General features: G+C 42.4%; 1 protein-coding gene across 9 annotated transcripts in view; it reads left to right on the plus strand.

The window, feature by feature from the left end:
• Window positions 1-20842, plus strand: part of spega (striated muscle enriched protein kinase a) — a 41423-nt gene that overhangs the window by 8499 nt on the left and 12082 nt on the right. For 2 of the 9 annotated variants that reach the window (XM_067501481.1, XM_067501487.1), the window contains 23 exons: window positions 4298-4396; window positions 7301-7451; window positions 8597-9478; window positions 9666-10120; window positions 10936-11082; window positions 11396-11578; window positions 13608-13771; window positions 14049-14137; window positions 14296-14471; window positions 14563-14740; window positions 14894-14967; window positions 15287-15445; window positions 15558-15747; window positions 15931-16160; window positions 16241-16360; window positions 16450-16554; window positions 16814-17020; window positions 17143-17266; window positions 17795-17967; window positions 18452-18564; window positions 18750-18918; window positions 19364-19463; window positions 20169-20369. In XM_067501481.1, coding sequence (XP_067357582.1) covers window positions 4298-4396; window positions 7301-7451; window positions 8597-9478; window positions 9666-10120; window positions 10936-11082; window positions 11396-11578; window positions 13608-13771; window positions 14049-14137; window positions 14296-14471; window positions 14563-14740; window positions 14894-14967; window positions 15287-15445; window positions 15558-15747; window positions 15931-16160; window positions 16241-16360; window positions 16450-16554; window positions 16814-17020; window positions 17143-17266; window positions 17795-17967; window positions 18452-18564; window positions 18750-18918; window positions 19364-19463; window positions 20169-20369 — 4489 coding nt within the window. Of the gene's footprint in view, window positions 1-338; window positions 978-1418; window positions 1829-2293; window positions 2337-2974; window positions 3268-4297; window positions 4397-7300; window positions 7452-8596; window positions 9479-9665; window positions 10121-10935; window positions 11083-11395; window positions 11579-13607; window positions 13772-14048; window positions 14138-14295; window positions 14472-14562; window positions 14741-14893; window positions 14968-15286; window positions 15446-15557; window positions 15748-15930; window positions 16161-16240; window positions 16361-16449; window positions 16555-16813; window positions 17021-17142; window positions 17267-17794; window positions 17968-18451; window positions 18565-18749; window positions 18919-19363; window positions 19464-20168; window positions 20370-20842 lie in introns of those variants that run through there. The other 7 variants (XM_067501482.1, XM_067501484.1, XM_067501486.1 and 4 more) reach the window with 7 other exon arrangements.

Raw genomic sequence — 20842 nt, forward strand, 5'->3', positions numbered from 1 at the left:
TAAATAATGAATGGCTTGTGAGCTTTTGGTGAGGTCTGCCACCTTCCCCAGAAAAGGAAACAAAGGAGCACAGACTGAGCAGTTGTTGGTTTTTTTTGTTTTTTTTTTTTAAAACTGAGGTATATTCCCCCCCCCCCCTCCTCTTTTTTATGATGTTTGTAGCCGTTTCATTCTCTCCATCCCATCATCTCTTCCTGGGCTTCACTCAGTCTCTCCCCTGCTTTGCCTCCATCCTCATGAATCTTTTCCCCCGTCATCCTTGCCTCTTGCTCCCGCCTCTGCTTTCTGCTCTTTGTCTCTTTCCCTCTCTTTCTTCTCTCTCTGAATCATTCTCTTCTCTCTTCTCTCCTGCTCTTTACAGCTCTCTTCTTTTATACGTGCTGCGCAGGGGGGAAAAAAAGCAACATACTCTGCTGAAGCCAGTGGTTTTCTTCCTTATTTTTCCACCTCCTCCACCGCTTATTTTCCACTCTCATCACTGCAATCAAGACCAACACACCCCTTCAGCTCAGACCTCCAACCCCCCCACCTCCTCTTGTTCTGAGTGCACTCTTGATTGAGGCAGAGCAGGCAGAGGGGGGGTAGTTGGACAAACCATCTGAGAATTGTCCCTCCAAAGGCAGCCTACGTCAGACAGGACGCTGTTCACATCAGCGGATACACCGTCAGACACAAAGACACCTGGTCTCGGCTCATTTGCATCCCCTCTCTCTCTCTTTCTCGCTCTCTCTCTCTCTTCCTCTCTCGCTTTCTCCCCCTCTTTGCTGCCAGACTGGAGAGTAAACACACCCACGCACGAAAAGCATCTCAATCTCGTATCGAATTTTGATCTTTAATTTTTGGCCGTTTAAGCCACACCCTGGGCTTTGTCCGGTTGTGGGGATGTTTTTGTGAGCTTATGCCACAGGTAATATTGGACGTTTGACAGGAAGCGCTACTTGAAGATGAAGAAGATCTGGTCCAAGAAGAGATTTCAGGTGAGTTTGCTTCTTTATGAGAAAAAATCCACTCTATAATGCTGTTATTAAGCTATATCCACGTTTTTGTCCTGGAGATTTGTTGGTTTTTACATATTGGGAATTTCATGCCACACCCTTTAGCATGCAAACATGTTAACATGTTACTAATAATGGTCAAATAAACACTTAGGCTTAGGGTTAAAATGCTATAAGAGCAGAAGTTTGGATAAATCAGACGCCTGCTGTTCAGTATTTGTTGACTCATATCTGTCAGCAAATGAAGAACTAATCATGACAACCTAATGAGGAAAGACCACCAAGTCTACATGCTAGGCAGAAAAATGTTGGATAAAATGGCACATTTAGTAAATTTCTGAAAACCAACAAAGTTAAGGCACAATAATCCGCTGTCACAGTATTAAGCAGACCCGATTTCCTCTGTCCTCGCTCTGTAGCCTTCTGCACATCCTGTGTTGTGAAATATGTATCTTGCCTTGGCTGTCGTGACAGCTTTTCTATTAACTAAGTAATTCACGTACAGTAACAGGTTGCACAAATTCGGAGCAGGTGAAAAGTGTGTCAGTAGGCTACACTCCACGGAGACATGAGAATCCGGGGCAGCCAGTCACCAGGACTATGAAGTGAGCAGAGCACAGGATACAGCTGATTTCTGACGGTTCCTCTGAGCTCTGTGGCTGAATTGTTAGAAATGACACTGGCTGGATTTGGATTATCCCCGTAGAATATTTGTTGAAGTATTTGCCAAATGTAGCCTTTTCAAAAAAGATGGCATTTGAGGACGGGAGTTGCTGATATGATTGCCTTGAGGGCACTAACAATGGAGATCACCACAACCATGGAAGCTTCTGGTAAAGTCTGTCAAACAGCGCTCACCAATTTGGGATCAGTTAGTCAAACTGTCTCACACAAAAACGCGAACCAGCAGTGAGGGCAACGCAAACATGGGGGGGGGGGCAATAACTGTAAAATGAGTCATTTCACTTTTGGTACTTTTGCTTGTCCTTTCAATGCAAAGCTGTGAGTCATTCTGAGGTTTTATAGCATGAGCTTTATCAGTGGGGATACACACTCCAACATAGTTTAGAGAGAGTTTTTTTGTTTGTTTGTTTGTTTTTTACATTTTCATTTTAGAAATTCTGTTAGAATATCTTTCTGATATTTGTAGATGTGGCTCAGCTATGACTGGGTGTTGGCATGTGGTGGAAACGATATTATCACTGTTTTTCAATTCGCACCCCAGTGTGTTGTGTAAAACCCGCTCGTTGACTGTGTTCGCTGTTGAATAATGTATTTTACTTTGTATCTTGTTTCAGAGAACTGGACATACCACAAGGACATTTGGCAGATTTACCCATGGTGTGTTGTCAGTATGAGCTTTACACCAATTCTTTTCTCTTCTACTGTACTCTGTTGTTTTTCTATCTGTTAATAGGCTGACGTAATATACCCTTTATGATTTTCTCCTCTGTTGCTATTGTACCCTTCAACAGCATGTACTTCACTTAGATTTATTTCTCTTAGAACTCTTGAAAGTTGCTGTTGTACACCGTTTGTATTGCTGTAGAGTATTTATGTTTTTACTGCTTGATTGCTTACTACAAGAGTGGGTTTTATTATTGTACATCCACCCCCATAGAACAATATTTTTGCGATCGCATTGTTGCCTCTCTGGATAAAATCCTCGAGTGAATGATGTGACGCCTTGATGGTTCGTGGTATAATATTTGGCAGTATTTAGCAATCTGTGATCCAAGACAAACCAGTGGCTCCAAATTACATTTACATTACAAGTCAGGCTAAACACTGAAATACTTTTCCACGTAATTGCATTACTGGGTTGCTCTCCCTTGCCAGGGGTGCACGCTGTTTAACTTTGTTTGATACAACTGGGTGGATCTACATAACCAGACCCATAAAAGCACACACACACACACACACACTGCTGGCAATGTAATGGCTGATTGTTCACGTTACATTGGCTTTCTTATTATTAGGCCGACCTTCTGGAATTATCTAATCAGGATCTGACTCGATGTGAGGCGCAATGAGGTGCAACCTTTTTTGTGGTTGTCGTCCTCCTCCTTCACAAGCTCTCTAACCAGTAAACATATCTGTCAGCCACCCAGCAGTTTGGCTGGTGATTTTTAGACTCTAATGGGTACGAAGAGGATTGGTCGTGTGGGTGAGAGAGATGCTGGTTTCCATAGTAACGGTGCTCTCCCGTCTGCCCTCTCTTGCTGCCACTATGGAAGCGAAGTATTCCGCTCCTGCCGAAAGCAAAGCTATGGTAAACCTGCCTGCCTTGATTCATCTTCTGTCCTTTTTTTCTGCTTCCCATCCATCCCTCCCTGGCTTCATCTCTTCTCCCTGCTGATGTAATGCGATCTCAGCCACAGCGATGTGGCTTCAGGCTGTTTATCGTGACCCAGTCTGTGGTTTCTGTTTCCCTCTGTCCTTTTATTTTCATTTAGTTCTCTTGTTCTTAATATTGGAGATCAAGCCTTCATGGTAGTTTATTTGTCTAAACTGCCTCCACCTTGTATTTGTCTCATTCTGTGTTTGATTATTCACTATAAAATGAAGACCACAGTCAAATGAACGGTGTTCCTGTCATTATTTATTTTATTTTTTTTTGCATTTGTGGGGTTTCATCTTCTGTGAACTATATCTGCCATCTATCATGTCATTTTCTAAAAAGCTCCCACTTTCATTGCTGTGAAGAAATGATGCTTGATTAGACTCTCACACCAGTTTAGTCGGAGGAAAAGAACTCTTTTTATAGCATACCATTTCATTTTGTTTTTCAAAATTTCAAAGACTTTGTGCTTTTTCAAATTGATTTTTATTTCTATAAAAGTATGTGTATCAGATGAGTTCAACTGTAAACTATGGTTAAGAAAAAAAACACAAAGCTCATTCTGAAGAAAGAATATAATAACCAAAACTCTATAAATTCAGCGCGCCGTGCTGATTTGTCCCCAAATTCAAACAAATCAATGCCCGAGAGAAGAACAGTATACATGCCCCTCTCCTCCATGTTTCCAGCATGTTTTTTTATAAGCCACAGCTGGCTTCCTTTCACACTCAAGCTTCAACTCATTTATTTCTCTCTGGGGGCTCTCCGTGACTCTTTTCAGAACACCATCAAATTCTGTGCCGCTAAGCAAATGTGAAATGTCATTTTCACCAGACCTCAACTGTTTACAGCCTGTTCTTTTTCCCCCCGTCTGCCTCAATTTCTTATTCCTGAATTTCCACCTTCCACCTTAACCCATCTGTGTGTGTTTGTGTGTGTGTGTTACTTTTCTTTATGTTAGACTCTGAGACCACAGAGGATGAGACCACAGAACCACAGATGGAAACCAAAGAAGGGCCCGGGAGGCACCAAGACAAGGCTGGACGGAGAGGGCCTTCAGGTATTTCATCTCATATCCGCTGAGGTTTATGTACAGTTTCAGCTGACATTTCATTTTTTAAAATGAACATAGTTTTATAGCTGCAAACAAGCAACACTTGCAAAAGATGATACAGAAAAGAGATATTCTGGACTGCAGCATGCAGTTTTATGTGGGGGAGGTCAGTATGATTCATTGCAGCTCTAACACTGCTGCCAAAAACACACTTCTTCTAAATACAAATTAGGATTCAATGCCGATCAATAGATTTATTGGAGGGTTGTTATCCGCTTGGCCCAAGACACACGTGATTACGTTTTGGATGAGATCTCATACGGCAGAATGCATTAATTGCTCATGATGTGATGCAACAGCGTGACACACTGCCCTAGTTTCCAACAGGAAACCTGTCTCAGGTCTGGATCTCACCGTGTGGCTCCAAGGGGACTGTGCGAGCCAGAAATCGGAAGCTAGATGAATTAAAATCATACTAATGGCACAGATTACTTTACATTTGTGTAATTGTACTTTTTCAGCATAAACTGGACCACACTGTATTTATTAGATGACTTCTAAATCAGTTGCATATCACTCGACTAGATTTATATGCAGTTGTTATTTATTCATTAGTAAATTGGCAAAAACACAGTAAATCTAATTAGTCATTTGGCATTTGTTAAAGCATTTTTTAAGTGCCAATTGTTTGCTCCTTCAGTTTCTCCAGCGTAGGAATTTGTACTCTTTTCATGTCTTTATAAACTATGCTGGTGTCTTTGGGTTTGGCCTGATGATTCGAGAATGTCACATATGTTATTTCCTGACATTTACCCAAGAAAATTAAACAGGTAGACGCAATAATGTAAGTTGTTTTATAGCTGCAGGTTTGGTCACCGTTCAGTGAGCACAGTGACACAGCTTTCAGTAAATATTTGTTCCGACTTTTACTCATTTCATTGAAAGCCCGTGTTTAGCTTTGACCTCAGGCCATTTTTATTAGATTTCTTATTTTTCGATAAATGAACTAACCTAAGGTCAAGATTTTGTTGCCTGTTTTGGGTAGCAGGCGGGAACAAGTGGAGAGAGGGGTATGACACAACAACAGATGCAGTGTTGTGCACTGTAACTTAAATGGGACTATTAGTTTCACCCTAATCGAGTTAACCATTTAGTCTCTAAAACATCAGACAGTAATCAAATTTTCCTAGGCCAAAAACAAATGCTTAAGAATGTTTCGATTAATAAATGGGGAAAACATTCAAATGATCACAAAGGCCAAATCAGTTAATCCCTTAATCATTTTTGAACCAATTGAACTATTACCTATGTCATCTTTGAAACAAGGCAACTTTGACCAACCATAAAGACTGAAAACACATGACGTTTTTTAACAAGCAGGTTGCAAATTAAGGTCACAATCATCCTTTATCTTAATGTAATGCTAGTGTTTCCTTTCACTAATGCATAGATGAATTTCCAAAAGATTCCTAGAAGAGCATTTGCTCATTTGTTAAAGAAGCGATGGTGCGTTGGCATCATAGAACCTGCAGGCCCTCGCTACCTATTCCTAACCAGGCAACAGGATGCCCGCATATAGATCAGAAATATTGACACCCTTCTCCTCTGCCACAAAGAAACTTTATAATCTTCCCTCGCTCGTACACACCGCTTGCACTTTCTAAGCTTTCGTGTTGGCGGGCTGACTATACGCTCATCACGTCCCTCTAGAGACAAGCTCCAAAAAAGCAGAAAAAAGACTTTCAAACGAGCGAGGGATGAGGTGATGCATCATTTTTTCTCTTCAAGAAACAGACTCCAGTTGCCTCCCCTGCACAGAAAAACTAGAAGGCCTTAGTTAACACCAACAAGAAGCATTCTCAACCCAGGTGATATATTTCTGCAGACGATTCAGTTTAGTGTCACTCCTTGTTGAGACCCTATGGACATGTTGACAAGATGGTGATAGTCATATTCTCCGTTAGCTTCAAAACACAACACGAAAACCCCGATCTCGGCTTCTGCATTCAAGTTACGTAAAAGATGCTGAAAACAGAAATGTTAAGCTCAATATGTTCAAACCTCGAAGCGTGCAATATTTCCTTCACTAGGATTTTTTTGGTACGTTTGTTTTCACCCTTAGCGCTGAGTCAGTATCATTTATGACCGTTGTTTTATATCCTTGACTCCAGTGCCGTTTGAGGGCTTATGTCGTTAACAGAAGATGCTGACCACTGTTTCTTTTTGCTGCCAAAGCACTTCTGTCTTTGATGCTCATCACTAAAATGTCAGTCATTACCTGATTTGCCATGGGGAGGATCTGTTTAAGTGGTGTACGCACCATAACGCAGCCCTTAGACTATCTGCTTCATTTCCTGTTTTCAAGCAATCAATAGACCCTTTATCCACCCCCACCCAGCTTTATGCTTAGCGATGCACTTGCACTTTTTGTTTTACATCAGTATTATTTTCTCCCAATTTAGTTTATATTGCTATATTATTTTTCAGCTAAATAATAAGAACAAATTATGTTATAGTAGGACATCATTTAATTACTAAAGTCATTAGACAGAGTTATCCATGCCTTCTTATGCACTTCATGGTTTGAAAAAGAACGGCCTAAATGCAATCTAGAAAGTAAATTGCAAACTAAACACAACTCTGTAAGTACTGGCAGAAATCTAAGACTTTTAAGTATGTTTAAATATTTAATGCCTTTCATCATCCATGATCCATGTGTCTATATTAATTTTGTGGAAGCATTCTTTTATTTCTCTCTTGTCTTTAAGTCAAACTGATGAGAGTTAACTCAAATATTATTCCAAATGTCTATTAAGGATCCCAAGAAGGGACCTGCATGCCAAAGCCTGACAAACAGTACCTTATTCTCATGCACCTTTGTCTACTGTATGTCTTTGCATTTCTGTCCAGGTGAGGTAGGGAGGATGATGGACTATAACCCCGATGCTTCGGACCGCAGGGCCACCCTCCCTGGTGCCTATGACCCCGTGGTGGAGCGAGAACTGCGTGCTCTGGGCTCTCGCCCTCCAGGGCCCCACCTAGACCTGACAAACCCAGCCAGGCAAGCTGTTGGGGGGGGTTCCACCGAGGCCCCCGTCCGTCATCTGGGTGTGGAACCACTGATCCGGGCATCTCACGCTAACCTGGCCCGGCCTGTTCAGGGGTCAGAGGAAAGTGTTTCTGTAGGCAGCGACTACTATGGGAGCATGTTCAGCCTCTACAGAGGGAGAACATTTTCTATGCCATTATAGCAGATGTCTTTTTATTTCCAGGATTTCACTAAAACAAATGAGACTGGCCACAAACCCCAAATTGCAAAGAAAACTCATCCATAAGAAAAGACATAGTATCCTCCATAGACCCAACACGCAAAAATTGTACTCAACTGAAGTTATTCCTATCCTTATTTTATGCTTATTTCATATATTCAAGCCTTTTTTCCATAAAGTGTTGTTGTTTCCCAAATTTATTTTAATGTCACACTTTCCTTTGGCTCAGTGTTTTTATTGCTGTGAGTGTGGTTGGTTTTCAATCTAACAACCGTTACAATATAGCATTTTGAAACTTTCTCACATCTCATTAGAGACACAATAGTACAATCTTCTGATATACACTATTCAGCGCTTCTACATCTGTGATTCCTTGTTTTACCCACTGCATGTTTTCTAGAGCAGCCCCTCACTTTGGAGTTATACCCATGTTTTTCTAGTTTGCTGTGGCATGCATCGATTGCTGGCCTTGATCCAAGCTAATATTAGCATGAGTGTTCTCACAAAATGATCACGTGATTCACAAGTTCTTTTTGGGCATGGTGTTTTTTTGTATTTGCAGTTAAAGCAAGGGCACCTTTTTTTGCTATTTTACAAGACTTGTGTTAAATCTGGTGCAAGATGCCTCATTTACAAAGGAGTTAATTCACCTTCACTACAGTTAAGAATGCAATAAGAAGTTCCTAAGAAATCTGACATGTTGGTATTCTTATTTTATATTTCTTTCCATTCTGTTCTTTTTGCACTGTCTGGTGTGTTGCTTTTTGAAAATGAGACCCAGACAAAACCCAAGGAACTCAATGAATAGGAAAGCATAAGACAAAATGACACAAGTGGACATTTGTGTGCGTCTTTATTACTCTTCCAGCATCTACTGTAACTCCACCAGGTCTCTAACTTCACACCTCCATTTTCCCCTCAATCCTCACATCTCTAGGACTCAATCTGCTGATGGATTACAGGGGCACTCCTTATGTGTCCCCCTGCCTTCTCCCCAGGCACTTCCCACTACACTCAAAAACACCATCACTACTCCAAACCAAGACCTGGATAAAGTCAAACCTTCTGAGCCTCGGTCTTGTAAGATAGGCCAGTCATCTAGCGATGACAGTGTTGTCATGACACCCAAACTGACTCGTGCAGGGCCCAAAATTTTTGACAAGGTTCAGGTTTTTGAGGAGAGAAGGGCAAGCTTGGATCTGCCAGGAGGAATCGGATCTGTTTCAAGATTTAGACGTTCCTTTGGCACTGACAACAGCGGAAAGAAGACAGGAGGTCCCAGCGGAGAGGAGGGCAGAATCCTGCAGGACGCAGCCCAAAAGCGAGCAGCATTTAAGCAGCGGGCCTCTTCTTTCGAGGACAAGACAAGTTACTCTCAAAGGGTCCAGAACTACCAAAACAAGTTCACTGAAGAGCTCCAGAGGATCAAGAAACTTGTGGGGAAACCAAGCTTAAAAAAGGCATATTCCACTGAGCAGCTGTCACAGAGAGAGCTCACCACGGGGAAGCTAGAGCCCATTCCTCCCCAAGTTGTTAAAAAGTTGGAGGCAAGGGAACAAGCCCTGGAGAAGAGAAAAGTTGGGGAGACGGATGGGGACAGCAGATTGCAGATTTCGCCACAAGCCCAAGGCAGAGGTCTGAGTAATGATAGTAGCAACACTGAGAAGGATAAGATGACACAGGCAGATTCACAGGGGAAGCCATTGGACAGCTCATCACAAGGAAGCACGGGGAAAATCTCTGTTACTATGGAGACAGCAACAGTTCACCAGTTACCAGGGCAACCATTGCCAACAGCCATAAGGACAAGCCTCTCCAGGTTTGAAGATTATCTTTACTGATAACTTTTGTGTTTTTAAAAAATTATAGTGTTGTAATAATAATAATTTGCAGAAAAATTGGAGACAAACTGGCCTTTTTTTTTTTTTTTAACAGTGTTTCATATCTAACAGTTATCCCACACTTGTTGTCAGCATTACATAACATTTTTTTGTCTTGGCACGCAGGGAAACCCTACAAAGCTCTCTGGTAGCTGACAAAGACGTGCTTGTTGCCACGTCGTGCAAATACTCATCCTCATCCAGAGACCCAGGGACGGTTTCAAAGAGAGACACTAAGATGGAAAACAAGGCAGACAACAGATCAGCTGGCCCGAATGGGAAGAGAGCATCCCAACTCACTGTGAGGGAACCAGGGTCCCAATTTCCACCTAAGCCTCCCCGGCTCACCCCATCACCGACTCCATCCATCAGCCCTCTCCTAAAAAGGAAGAAGGCGGAGGTGGGACGGACATCTCCAGGCGTGAAATTGAACATCCCCACTATCCTGGTAGAGGACACACCAATGGAGACAGAATGCATTGCAGACAGGCATAGTGAGGAAGTCAAGACCAGGAGGAAAGAGGGGAGAGTTCGCAGGAGCAAGAAAGGCCCTTCTGCTCAACCCAAGTCTCCAGAGGCAGGTAGGACACATGATCCGATCAGCCACCACTTTAATCTCTCCTGGGATAACTGTAAGGCAGTCCATGATCAACGGGTGTGAGACAACAAAGTTTATTAAAGCTCACTGCATATGGGGCCACGTAGCTTCAGACAGGCCAGGGTGTCCATGCTGTCCCCTGTCAAACATAACCGATTGGTGTATTTTATCATCATTGCAGCAGCCACCACAAAACATTACTGGGGGAAGTTACTAATGGCTACAAGCTGCTGGCCCCGAAAGAATAAGTCTTGTAACAAGCATGTCTCAATATGACCAATAAATATCCTGTCCTTGTAGGTGGTATTTTTTTATTTTTAAGCGTAGCAGAGAAGAGACTTTGAGTCATGTTAACCTTGATTGACAGGTCTCTCTTGCTGGCACGACCAAGCTCTGCTCCCATAAAGCTTTGTTTGTGATTGAGGTGTTTATACGTAGCTGTGGATACTGTAGATTATATGAAGGTTTGCTCTCGTATACAGAGTAAAAGAACGTGTGGTAAAGAACTAAACCAGTTCAACAGAGATTGATGATGTAAATGTGTTGCACTGTAGCTATGGATCTAAGACTGAACAAAAAACTAGAGCGTGTATCTATTATTTTGTCTGCCACGGAGAATCAATCAAAAACACAGTCATGCTTTAGGTTTAAGGCTGAATGATAAAACTAATTTCTTGTGGGTACCCAAAAAAGGAAACTAGCTCATGACTCATTTTGGGGCCTGACCCATTTACGAAACCAGGTAACCGAGGACAGGCAGTTCCACATTACCCGACCTGTTGTTTTGTCGTTTTCCAGGGGGCTCATCTGATGACTCCTACCTGTCTGCTGACGAGGAGCCAGCTGAGGGCCCGAGGTTTGAGAGGCGTCTTGAGGACACAGCAGCACCCAGCAACTCAGAGGTCACACTGAAATGTGTCATCAGTGGTAACCCGCCTCCTACAGGTACAATATGCTATTATTAATTAAAATTAGCACTACAAAAAAAAAAATGGTAACACTAAGATTTGAAAGTATCATTTATTGCACTCATCACTTTTTTCTTCACCGCTAGTTCATTTCCTAAAAAACATATTTGCTGAATGCAAACATTCAGCCTTGGATAGCAATTTAATTCAATCTATGAAAAAAAAATTTTTTTTCTTTTCTTTTTATTTCACAACTACGGAAGGTGGATTGTCCTATATTTGTTCTTCCAGTGGGAGGATTTATTGGGTGTTTGTCATCTCTGTTGAATGCGTTTCCTCTTCCTTCTCAGTGACATGGAGGAAAAATAATGTGGAGCTTCGGAGCGATGCTTTCCATTCGGTGAAGGCCGAGGGCGAGAAGCACAGCCTGGTCATAAAGCAGATGAGGCCAAACAACGCGGGGTCGTACTGCGCCACGGCTGTCAACGCGGGGGGCACAGCATCCTGCAGCGCCACGCTCTACATCCAGTCAGGTGAGAGGACGCCAGAGGTGTATAGATGGATGGACCTCAGGATGCATATGGATTTGCTGTTAGATGTAGTTCAATGACACATTTACTAGAGTGTAATATTATTTAAATAAAGACAGGGACACTGAGGCACATGGAAACATTGCTCTTTAAAATACATTAACATGTTGAGTCACTCACAAACTCCCTTTAATCCATTGCCAGCCCGCCTCCGCCTGACATTCTGTCTTAATGACTACAAAGGCCCGCTGGAGCTCAGCTTCCGGGCCGGGGCTCCTCGCAGCAATAGTTGCCATGGCAACCGATTAATTCTTAAAGGCGCTGAGCTCCCCTCTGTTAACATTCTGAACGCTGACCTGTCCCGTCACACAAAGGTCTTGAGAGTCTTGAAGGCAGCTCTGGCATTCAGAATCAGTAGTAAACAAAATAGATATTCAGTATTTTTAATAATTTTTTAAATGTGATTGCAGTGTATATGTGTGCATATTGTACTGTGTTTGTGTGTGTGTGTGTGTGTGTGTGAGTGTGTGTGCCATGCTCAGAGTGTTGATTCAGTTAATGTAAATGCAACCTGCTCTTCCCCAGTATTGTCAATAAATGTGCGCATACACTCTGGTACTGTCTCACCGGCAGCATGGGGCCTGTGTTGCCATATTAGGCCAATGGAGTCTAACTTGCAGGAGTATTTTTAGCCGCCCTCTTGTTCTCTCGGGTAATTGCAGTCTGCTTTATGTCCCTGTATGAGATTACTGCAGCAATCATGGTGCTTTTCATCTCTCTGGAGTTCACTCTGCAGGGCTTGGAGTTGTGGTGGAAGATTATGTGAGTCATTTCAGCTGGTTTAGCTGAGAACAGAGTAAATTTTTGGCAGGGTAAGCCCAAATAGTGGGAGTGAATGATTTATAAGCTACAAAAGATGTCAAGCCTCAATATGGTGAGGGAGATTAGCAGTGCATTATTCCTGTTTTGTATAAACTGTCAAAAAAGTTCATCCGCTTCAGATGCAGATCTATTGTTATAGGATTTACCAATCTTTACACTATTAAACTTGATCACAGTGTGAGCTTCTAGATCAGGAGTGTTAGACAACATAGACCTGGGACTGGAAACAGAAGACAGAAGAGAGGATGAGACTGAAAAGGAAGGTTAGCTGGATCAGATTGTGCTGCAGTTGTGTAAGCATTGGCAGGTTGACGTAAATAGTCCTGGGAGTTATCCCCTGGTGCACAGACGCTGCTGAGAGATGTGACTGTAGGTAGGTTATTTTGTTATTTTTCCCTTTTTAATCCCAGTATGATGACAACTCAACGGTATAACCACCTGTGGTAAAATAATAAGCTATTGTAAATGATGCACTTCCGAGGACAAGAAATTCTTAAAGTTGATATTTTGATGCTATAAGTCCAACTCAGCTTTGTATATTTATCATTTCTACTTTAAATTCTTTCGCCTGTAGCTTAAAGTAGATGACGGAAGGAAGAGAGATTCAGAAAGTGAGGGAGTGTGGCAGTGTTTTATATCTCTCCATCCAGCTGCGAATTAATTCTTACTGCAGTAGAAGTTGCCAGTAGTCCAGACACTGTGTATGCTCTGGAGCTCCAAGGGGAATAAGCGAATAATTGGGTCAGGGATTAAGGGATTAATTCATTATCTGTTCACTTATGGTCAAAGAGGTCCCAGTGCTCTGTGTGCATGTGTTTTTATATGTGGGTGCATGTGGGCTACTCATTTCTAACTGTGCTTTATGTTGCCAACTGCTCGTCTTGGCAAAGGTAGACATCTCCAGAAAAGCAAGCAAAGATCGCAAACATCAGAGCCGTGACAGATTGTCCCCCTCTACAGGTTTAACGAGCCCCCCTGGTGCCATGTTAGCCATATTTAAAATGTTTCAAATTTTGAAGCTCAGTTCACCCAATTAGTCAAATTGATGAGTGTGCAAATCAGAGTTAACTTTTTTGAACCTAAGGAAAAGTGAATCAGATCTAGCAGCGGTGAATTTCTGTTACATTTATTCCATGTCCTGTTCTTCCAGAGCCAGCTCACATGCAGCGTGGGAACCCAGCCACATCCCTGGAAGTCTGTAGTCCAACCCAGTCAGATGAGGAGTATTTGAGCCCTCAGGAGGAGGCGATGGAGCTCGGGGACTCGCCTGCTCTCAGTAAAAAGGTCCACTTCAAAGAGCCTCCTTCCTTTCAGGTACAGGAGTCTCAGGTTAAAATGAAAACCAGCATTGAGAGCAGGCAAAAATAAAGAATACAGATGGATCCTTTCACTTCTCACACCACAGAAATCACTAAAACACAGACAGTTTTTCAGATGTAATTTACAAATATGTAAAAACAATTAGTGCAATTATTCACATCAGAGAACCTGCATGTTTCAGCTTCTATTTCTGTGGACTGACTAAAAGGGTTGCACCTGAATTTCAATCAATTTTGGGATCCTAGTCTCATTCTGGGCATAATTTTTGAAGGTGGCACCATGTGATCAGGTGGTAGCCGAGGGTCAAGATGTCATCCTTACAGTGAAAGTTGGAGGACAGCCCAAACCCCTGGTTTACTGGTAAGGCTCCTTTTTAGAAGCCTTCATTCTTACCCCATGTCTAAGAGACACATGAAGCTATTACCTCAGCCAAGGTCACTAACTTTCCCTGACACACACACGGCCCTGTGTAACGCCGGACGATAATGGATAGTGACAGCTACTTTATATCGACCCAGGTTGAAGGACAGAGTCACGGTGAAGGCGGCGGGACGTTTCACCCTGCGAGAAACAGAAGACGGCATCAGTGAAATGAGAATCTGCTCGGCTCAGAGGTCGGACACAGGGTGTTACATTTGCAAAATCATCAACGAGTATGGAACCGAGCAGACACAGTGCAGAGTGGACGTCCAAAGTGAGTAATAAAGAAGTAAATCTGTCTGGTTTTATTATAGGTGACAGATATTTTGTGATATTTTTCTTTTTCTTTCTATGTTTTGTTGCAGCACAAACAGCACTGAAAATCATAAGGGAGGTAAAAGACGTGGCAGTAAGGGCCGGAGAGATGGCCATGTTCGAATGTCACATTACAGGACCTCTAGACGTAGACGTGGACTGGCTGTCCAATGGGAAACTGATCCAACCAGCACTGCTAAACTGCAAGATGCACTTTGATGGAAAGAGGTGGCTTCATTTGGGTTGTTGGCCATGGTTGAATCTAACTTACTTTACTGTCAGCACAACACTGGATGATGATTATTTATTATCTTTTTTTTTATTTATTTAATCATTCCTTTTTTTTTCATATGCTGTATGTTTTATTGTTTTATCATACAGGTGTCATTTGCTGCTTAACTCAGTACATGAAGATGATAGTGGGACATACACTTGCAAGCTGAGCACTGCCAAAGGTGAACTGCACTAAGTTCCTGTTGTCTAAGTGAAGATGAGAAAAAAAAAATTATTTATATCTGTTCTTATTACAGCAACAATGGAGGTTGTCGTTTTTAGTTTTGCCTTAAAAAATATGTTGATGGATTTCAATGAAATATGATGTGTGCGTGAAAGAATTCCTGAATAGGAGTAAAACGTTTTAGCAAAGCAAATCTTTTTTTTCTAACTTAGATTAGTTACAAAACTCAATAATATGGAAGCTAAAAGTAAATGCAATGAAAGAAAGTTCATGTTTACATGAATTGGCTACTAAGTTAGGCATTGTTGCATTTACAGAGGAGTTGACTTCAAGCGCAAACCTGAGGGTTTTTCCATCAAAGGAGCCTTTGTTCACCCGTAAACTGGACGTGCTAGAAGTAATTGAAGGCCGCACTGCCCGTTTTGACTGTAAGGTGAGCGGCTCACCTGCCCCACAAGTCTCGTGGATGCATTTTGGTAAGAATCTCAGTTCTTGATCTGAAATTTGGTGCATGTCGTTGTTTTTTGTTTTTAGAAAGTAACAGCTATGAACTCTTCACTGGAAATGTGTTGACTTTTTTTTTATCAGAGAACAGAGTGAAGGAGAGTGATAATGTTCGCATCCTCCAAGAGGGGGGCCGTCACTCACTTGTCATCACTCACGTTAGCAGTGACACAGAAGGCTTCTACACAGCAATTGCTCAAAACATTCATGGAAAGTCTGAATGCACTGCTGAGCTCTACATGCAAGAGCCCCGAGCTGCCATCTCTTCTCACATGTAAGAGAGGTCTATAATAGGGAAAACATATGTGTGAGCCATGTTGTCAATTTGAAGGCTGTGGAAAAATACAACCAGAAGAGACATTTTTGTTTCAAAGGCAGAGGCAACTGCTTTAGAAGGAAGGAAGTGAAGGCTTGTGACAGCAAAACCCATCTCTTCTTCCTTCCTCCTTTCCCTCAGGGCGAAGTTGGAGAAAATGCCATCCATTCCAGAGGAGCCCGAAGTGCTGGAGAGTGAGGTGGAGAAGAAGACCATGCCAGACTTTGTGAAACCTCTGGCTGATGTGGAAGTGATTGAAGGGAAAGAGGTGGTGCTGAAATGCAAAGTGGCAGGCCTTCCCTACCCAACCATCGCCTGGTACCACAACGGCAAGCGCATGGAGAGCAGCGAAGAGCGCAAAATGACCCAGTGTAAGTAAAGAACCCAAACCCAAACCGCTCAGCCATTATGTCGAAAAAGTAAATAGGAAACTTGTGTGTCTTTCTTTCAGACAGGGATGTCCACAGCCTGCTTATTCGCAGCGCTTGTCACGCTCACGGTGGCGTCTACAAGGCCGTCATATCCAACAAAGTGGGCAAAGCTACATGTTATGCACACTTATACGTTACAGGTAGAGATGAAGCCTTGATGTTTGACAGAATGCAAGATGGCATCCCACAGTTTGTGTGGTTATTCATGGATTTATTTGTCTGAAAACAGATATTGTACCTGACCCCCCTGGTGGCCCTCCAGTTATCGAGGCCATTACAGGGAAAACTATAAGTCTCAGCTGGAAGAGACCAAAGCGGCTTGACCCTACATTTGGTAGGTCCATTAGTTTTCTTTAATGCCAGTTTTATGGCATTAAAGGGGACTGATAGTTTTATAAAACAAGTTAAACGCTCATAAACCACTTGCCATAACACTTTATTTAGTGTTTACATTTTTGTTTATTTGCTTTATTTAGTTTTTGAGATGTATTTAATATTCTTAGAGTTAAGCACAGATTTGACAAAACAGAATCCATTTGTCTTATTGTGTTTTATCGCTGTCCAAATTCATCAAAAACCACGTGTGTCTGCAGATGCCAGCTCCCTGCTGTATGTGGTTCAACAGCAGCCTCTTGGCTCTATCCAATGGTCTGTTGTGGCGTCTAACCTGAGCGAGACCAACTACACAGTCACTTCGCTGTCTAAGGGAGTCCGCTATGCTTTCAGAGTCCTGACCTCCACTGGCAAGACCCTGAGCAAACCATCAAACCCCACTGACCTGGTCCAGCTGCTGGACAGAGGTACGAAGGCTACAGAAGGCTTACACTGTCTTTACACTGGTCCAACAATGCCTCCGTAAAGATGTCTTTGTCTTGCATCATACACATTTGATTTACGTAGTCTCATTTTGTGACCTCTGTAGGACCCTATTTAAGGAAAGCCCCAGTCATTTTGGACAAGCCAGATATTGTTTATGTGGCTGAGAATCAGCCTGCGAGCATCACCATCACGCTGAACCATGTGCATGCTGTTGTCACCTGGAAAAGGTCAGTGTTTCTATCTCTAGTAGCCAAATACAGGTTCATATTTAACTAATATTGTTCATTGCTGGTTAAAAGATTCTACAGGACGAGTAAAAGCTCAGCTCTGACTAAGGTTGTGTCTGATTCCTGCACAAGTGCAGCTCATTCCATATAAAGCATCTACTACAAAAAGTCTTTTCTGCAGGAGCCAGAGCCCTGCTGGTCTCCCTCTTCCCTTTCATTTCTATTCTCATCAGGGACTGTTTTATAAATTGTGGGATGGATGAGCATGAGCATCCTTACCATAACTGAACAAAAAAAAAACATCAGGAAGCTCTCAGGAAAGAAGGAACTGGTGTGCAGTGGCTCACATTGCTTTTACTGATTTCAGCAGTTGACATTGAAGCACACGATTTCTGTGGAGCTCTGTAAAAGCTTTGTCCTCTATCTAGTTTCTGTTTTTTTTTCCATTAATGCTCATGGGGAAAGGGTTCAGCTCCTGATATATACACTGTAGCTCTAACTGTGACATTCTGTATCTGCGTTTCCCAGGAGGGGGGTTGTGCTGGTCAACAAACCAGGGATGTATGAGATGAGCATGCCGGACGATGATCAGCACACCCTGAAGCTTCAGCGGGTCAGGAGCACAGACGTCGGCCAGTTGATTGTCACTGCCAGCAACCAGTTTGGCAGCGACCTCTGTACACTTCAGCTGGCCATGGCAGGTCGGTTTAGTTCAGGCGGAGCACCACATGATAAATTTAGCATTTTAGTGAGAATCCAAAGAACTTCCTACTTACCCTTGGCTGCATTAAATGCCAACAATAGAAAGTGCCTTGTAATTTAGCTCAGGCAGTAGCTATTTCTAAAGGATCATGAGTTTTAAAAATAACTTTTGAGAATGCATTTATGCTTCGTGCTTATTCCCTTAGAATAGTTCATTTTCTCTATAAAAGGCAGATAGAATGTTAAGTTAGCCACCACTTATAAAAATATTTTTGGGGAAAATATCAATTAATTACCTGTTTTTATACTACTAGTTCTACTAGCATGAACTCTGCACTATATACTTTATGCATAAAGTGTGCAAGTGTGTGATCCATATTTTTTCATGTATGCATACATGTGTGACCATTTCCAGTGTTGAAAGCTTTAGAGGTTTTCAAAAGTTTGTGTTTTTTTTTTTTTTTACCTGTGCTTGTTCTGTAGTGCCTCCTAAATTTGAAACCATCATGGAAGACGTTGATGTGCACATCGGGGAGACGTGTCGTCTGGCTGTTATGGTTGAAGGGAAACCAGACCCGGATATTTTGTGGTACAAGGTATGATGTTTGAGGGAGAAAAAAAAAAGAGAACCAGACACATTTTTTTAACGACAATAATTTTATACCAGATGGCAGCTAGAGCTAACAGCTAACAGCTAGAGAAAATGACATTGAACATGAAATTAGCAGTTTTATTAATATAATCCCAAACCATTTTTCCCAAATTGATCGTTCTATTGCAGGATGACATGCTTCTCTCTGAAAGCAGCCACTTCACATTTGTGTACGATGACCCCGAATATTCCCTTGTTGTCCTCAACGCCAGCCCCGAACACTCTGGTGTATACACCTGCACCGCAAAGAACCTGGCCGGCTCCAACTCATGCAAGGCTGAGCTCACAGTTCACACAGGTCTGCAATAACATTGACAACACCGTATGCGCAAATGCCCACTTTGGATTGTAATTATGTGAAACCAGAATAAAAAAACATGGAGTGGTAGCATTTTTCTTTTTTTGATAAATTTATTCAGTTGTGCACAGAGAATGACTGAAATGCTAATGTTATGAGAAACAGAAGACGACCTGAGTCCCCATTGTTTTACCAACAGGCTTTGCCTCCATTTGCCGATGATATTATTTTAGATTACGTCATTCTTCTGTTGCAGAACACACCAGTATAAGCTAGTTGTAGTTGAAAATTGCACCTCTAAAGCTGCACCGTATGGGCGGGACCACAAGGTGGTTTGAGTGTACAATATGGAACCATCTGTCACAGTGTTGGCACACGTGTACAGTGAAGCCCACACACACACACACGCAACTAATACACATGCTTATGTCGGTGTTCCCTGCAGAGCAAAAAGAGGAGGCCGAGCCAATGGAAGACGAAGGAACCATTCTAAGGAAGATGAGACGTTTGACAGATTACTATGATATCCACAAAGAGATAGGGAGGTGAGTGTGTGTGTGTGTGTGTGTGTACAGTCACGATGCCCCACATCCCCTCACATACAGCGAGGGTTGGGCTGTGGGAGGCGGGGAGTGTGGGGAGTTGCACCTGCTTAACAACAGTAGACACAGGCGAGAGATGAGTCACCAGCCTGAACGGCGCGAATACATTAGCCGACAGATGATTTGTTTCCGTCTGCCGCGGTGGAGGCAGGCATTTACTGCGAATTGTAGAGCAATCGGAGCTGCAAAACAGGCAGATAGGAAAAATCTGTTTTCCAAAGTGTGATGTGTTTTGCTTATTAAACAGCGGCGAACTAAGAAATGGCATTCAGATTCCGATTTCTTTCTCTTAAGCCATCCTGGAAAGAGTTAACGTGAATGAAACAATTCTCTGTCCGCCTGTAGTAGTGCTACGTCCTGCAAATATGACATTCCTATGAGATTCTATGCCTATGAGCTATCATTTAGTTGCTGCTGAGGGAGGATTCTGTTCACCGGTCAAGATCCTAAACACCCTCTGATAATCTTGCTTAACTTGACCTTCACTTCTCACGTTGCTGCAGTTTTGTTACACTTCCACATCAAGAAATGTCTGTATTCACAGTTTCTTGCACCATTGGACAACACTTGTTCTTTTTGTGTTTCTTTTTTATCAGAATATGAACCAACTGTACTGACTAATATGTTTGATGTGACCTTTGGATGCAGGGGGGCTTTCTCCTATGTGAAGAGAGTGACACAGAAGAAAGCAAAGGCAGAGTTTGCTGCCAAGTTCATTTCTGCGCGGGGAAAGAGGAAAGCGTTGGCCCTCCGAGAGATGAACCTGCTGTCAGAGCTGGACAACGAGAGGACTCTCTATTTCCACGATGCCTTTGAGAAGAAGAATGTGGTGGTGCTCATCACAGAGTTGTATCCTTTGAGCCATTTATTTTGACTAAAGGGTGAAGGCTGTATTTATTCTGCTGATTTATTTTTTCTGCTTTGACACAGAACTGCAACTACAGATCTTTTTTGCTGAGACAGTACAAATTGTCAGTAAGACAGGATTATTACTGTAGTCAAGTCAAAAAGGCACTGCCATCTGTGTAGTAAGGGTTTGAATTTCATCCATTTAATTTTTGACCAAAAGTGGAGTTTTACATCCATCTCAAAGAAGATAAAGATAAAGCATTAAGCCTAATGTCTTACAAAGTTCCCTGGAGGCATGAATGAAGTACAGCACAGTTCTTTCTCTCTGACTCATCACCGATGAGTGGGATTGGCAAGAGATAGAATGTGTGGGAGTCTTGCTCATTTCTAATTCACTGCTCATGCACCCACCATTTGGACTGTGCATTCAAGTCACAGCTCAGCTTTTCTTTTTCTTTCTTTTTTTTCCTCAA

The sequence above is a fragment of the Channa argus genome, chromosome 4 (genome assembly GCF_033026475.1).
Source record: "Channa argus isolate prfri chromosome 4, Channa argus male v1.0, whole genome shotgun sequence".
In the NCBI taxonomy this organism is placed as follows: Eukaryota; Metazoa; Chordata; class Actinopteri; order Anabantiformes; family Channidae; genus Channa; species Channa argus.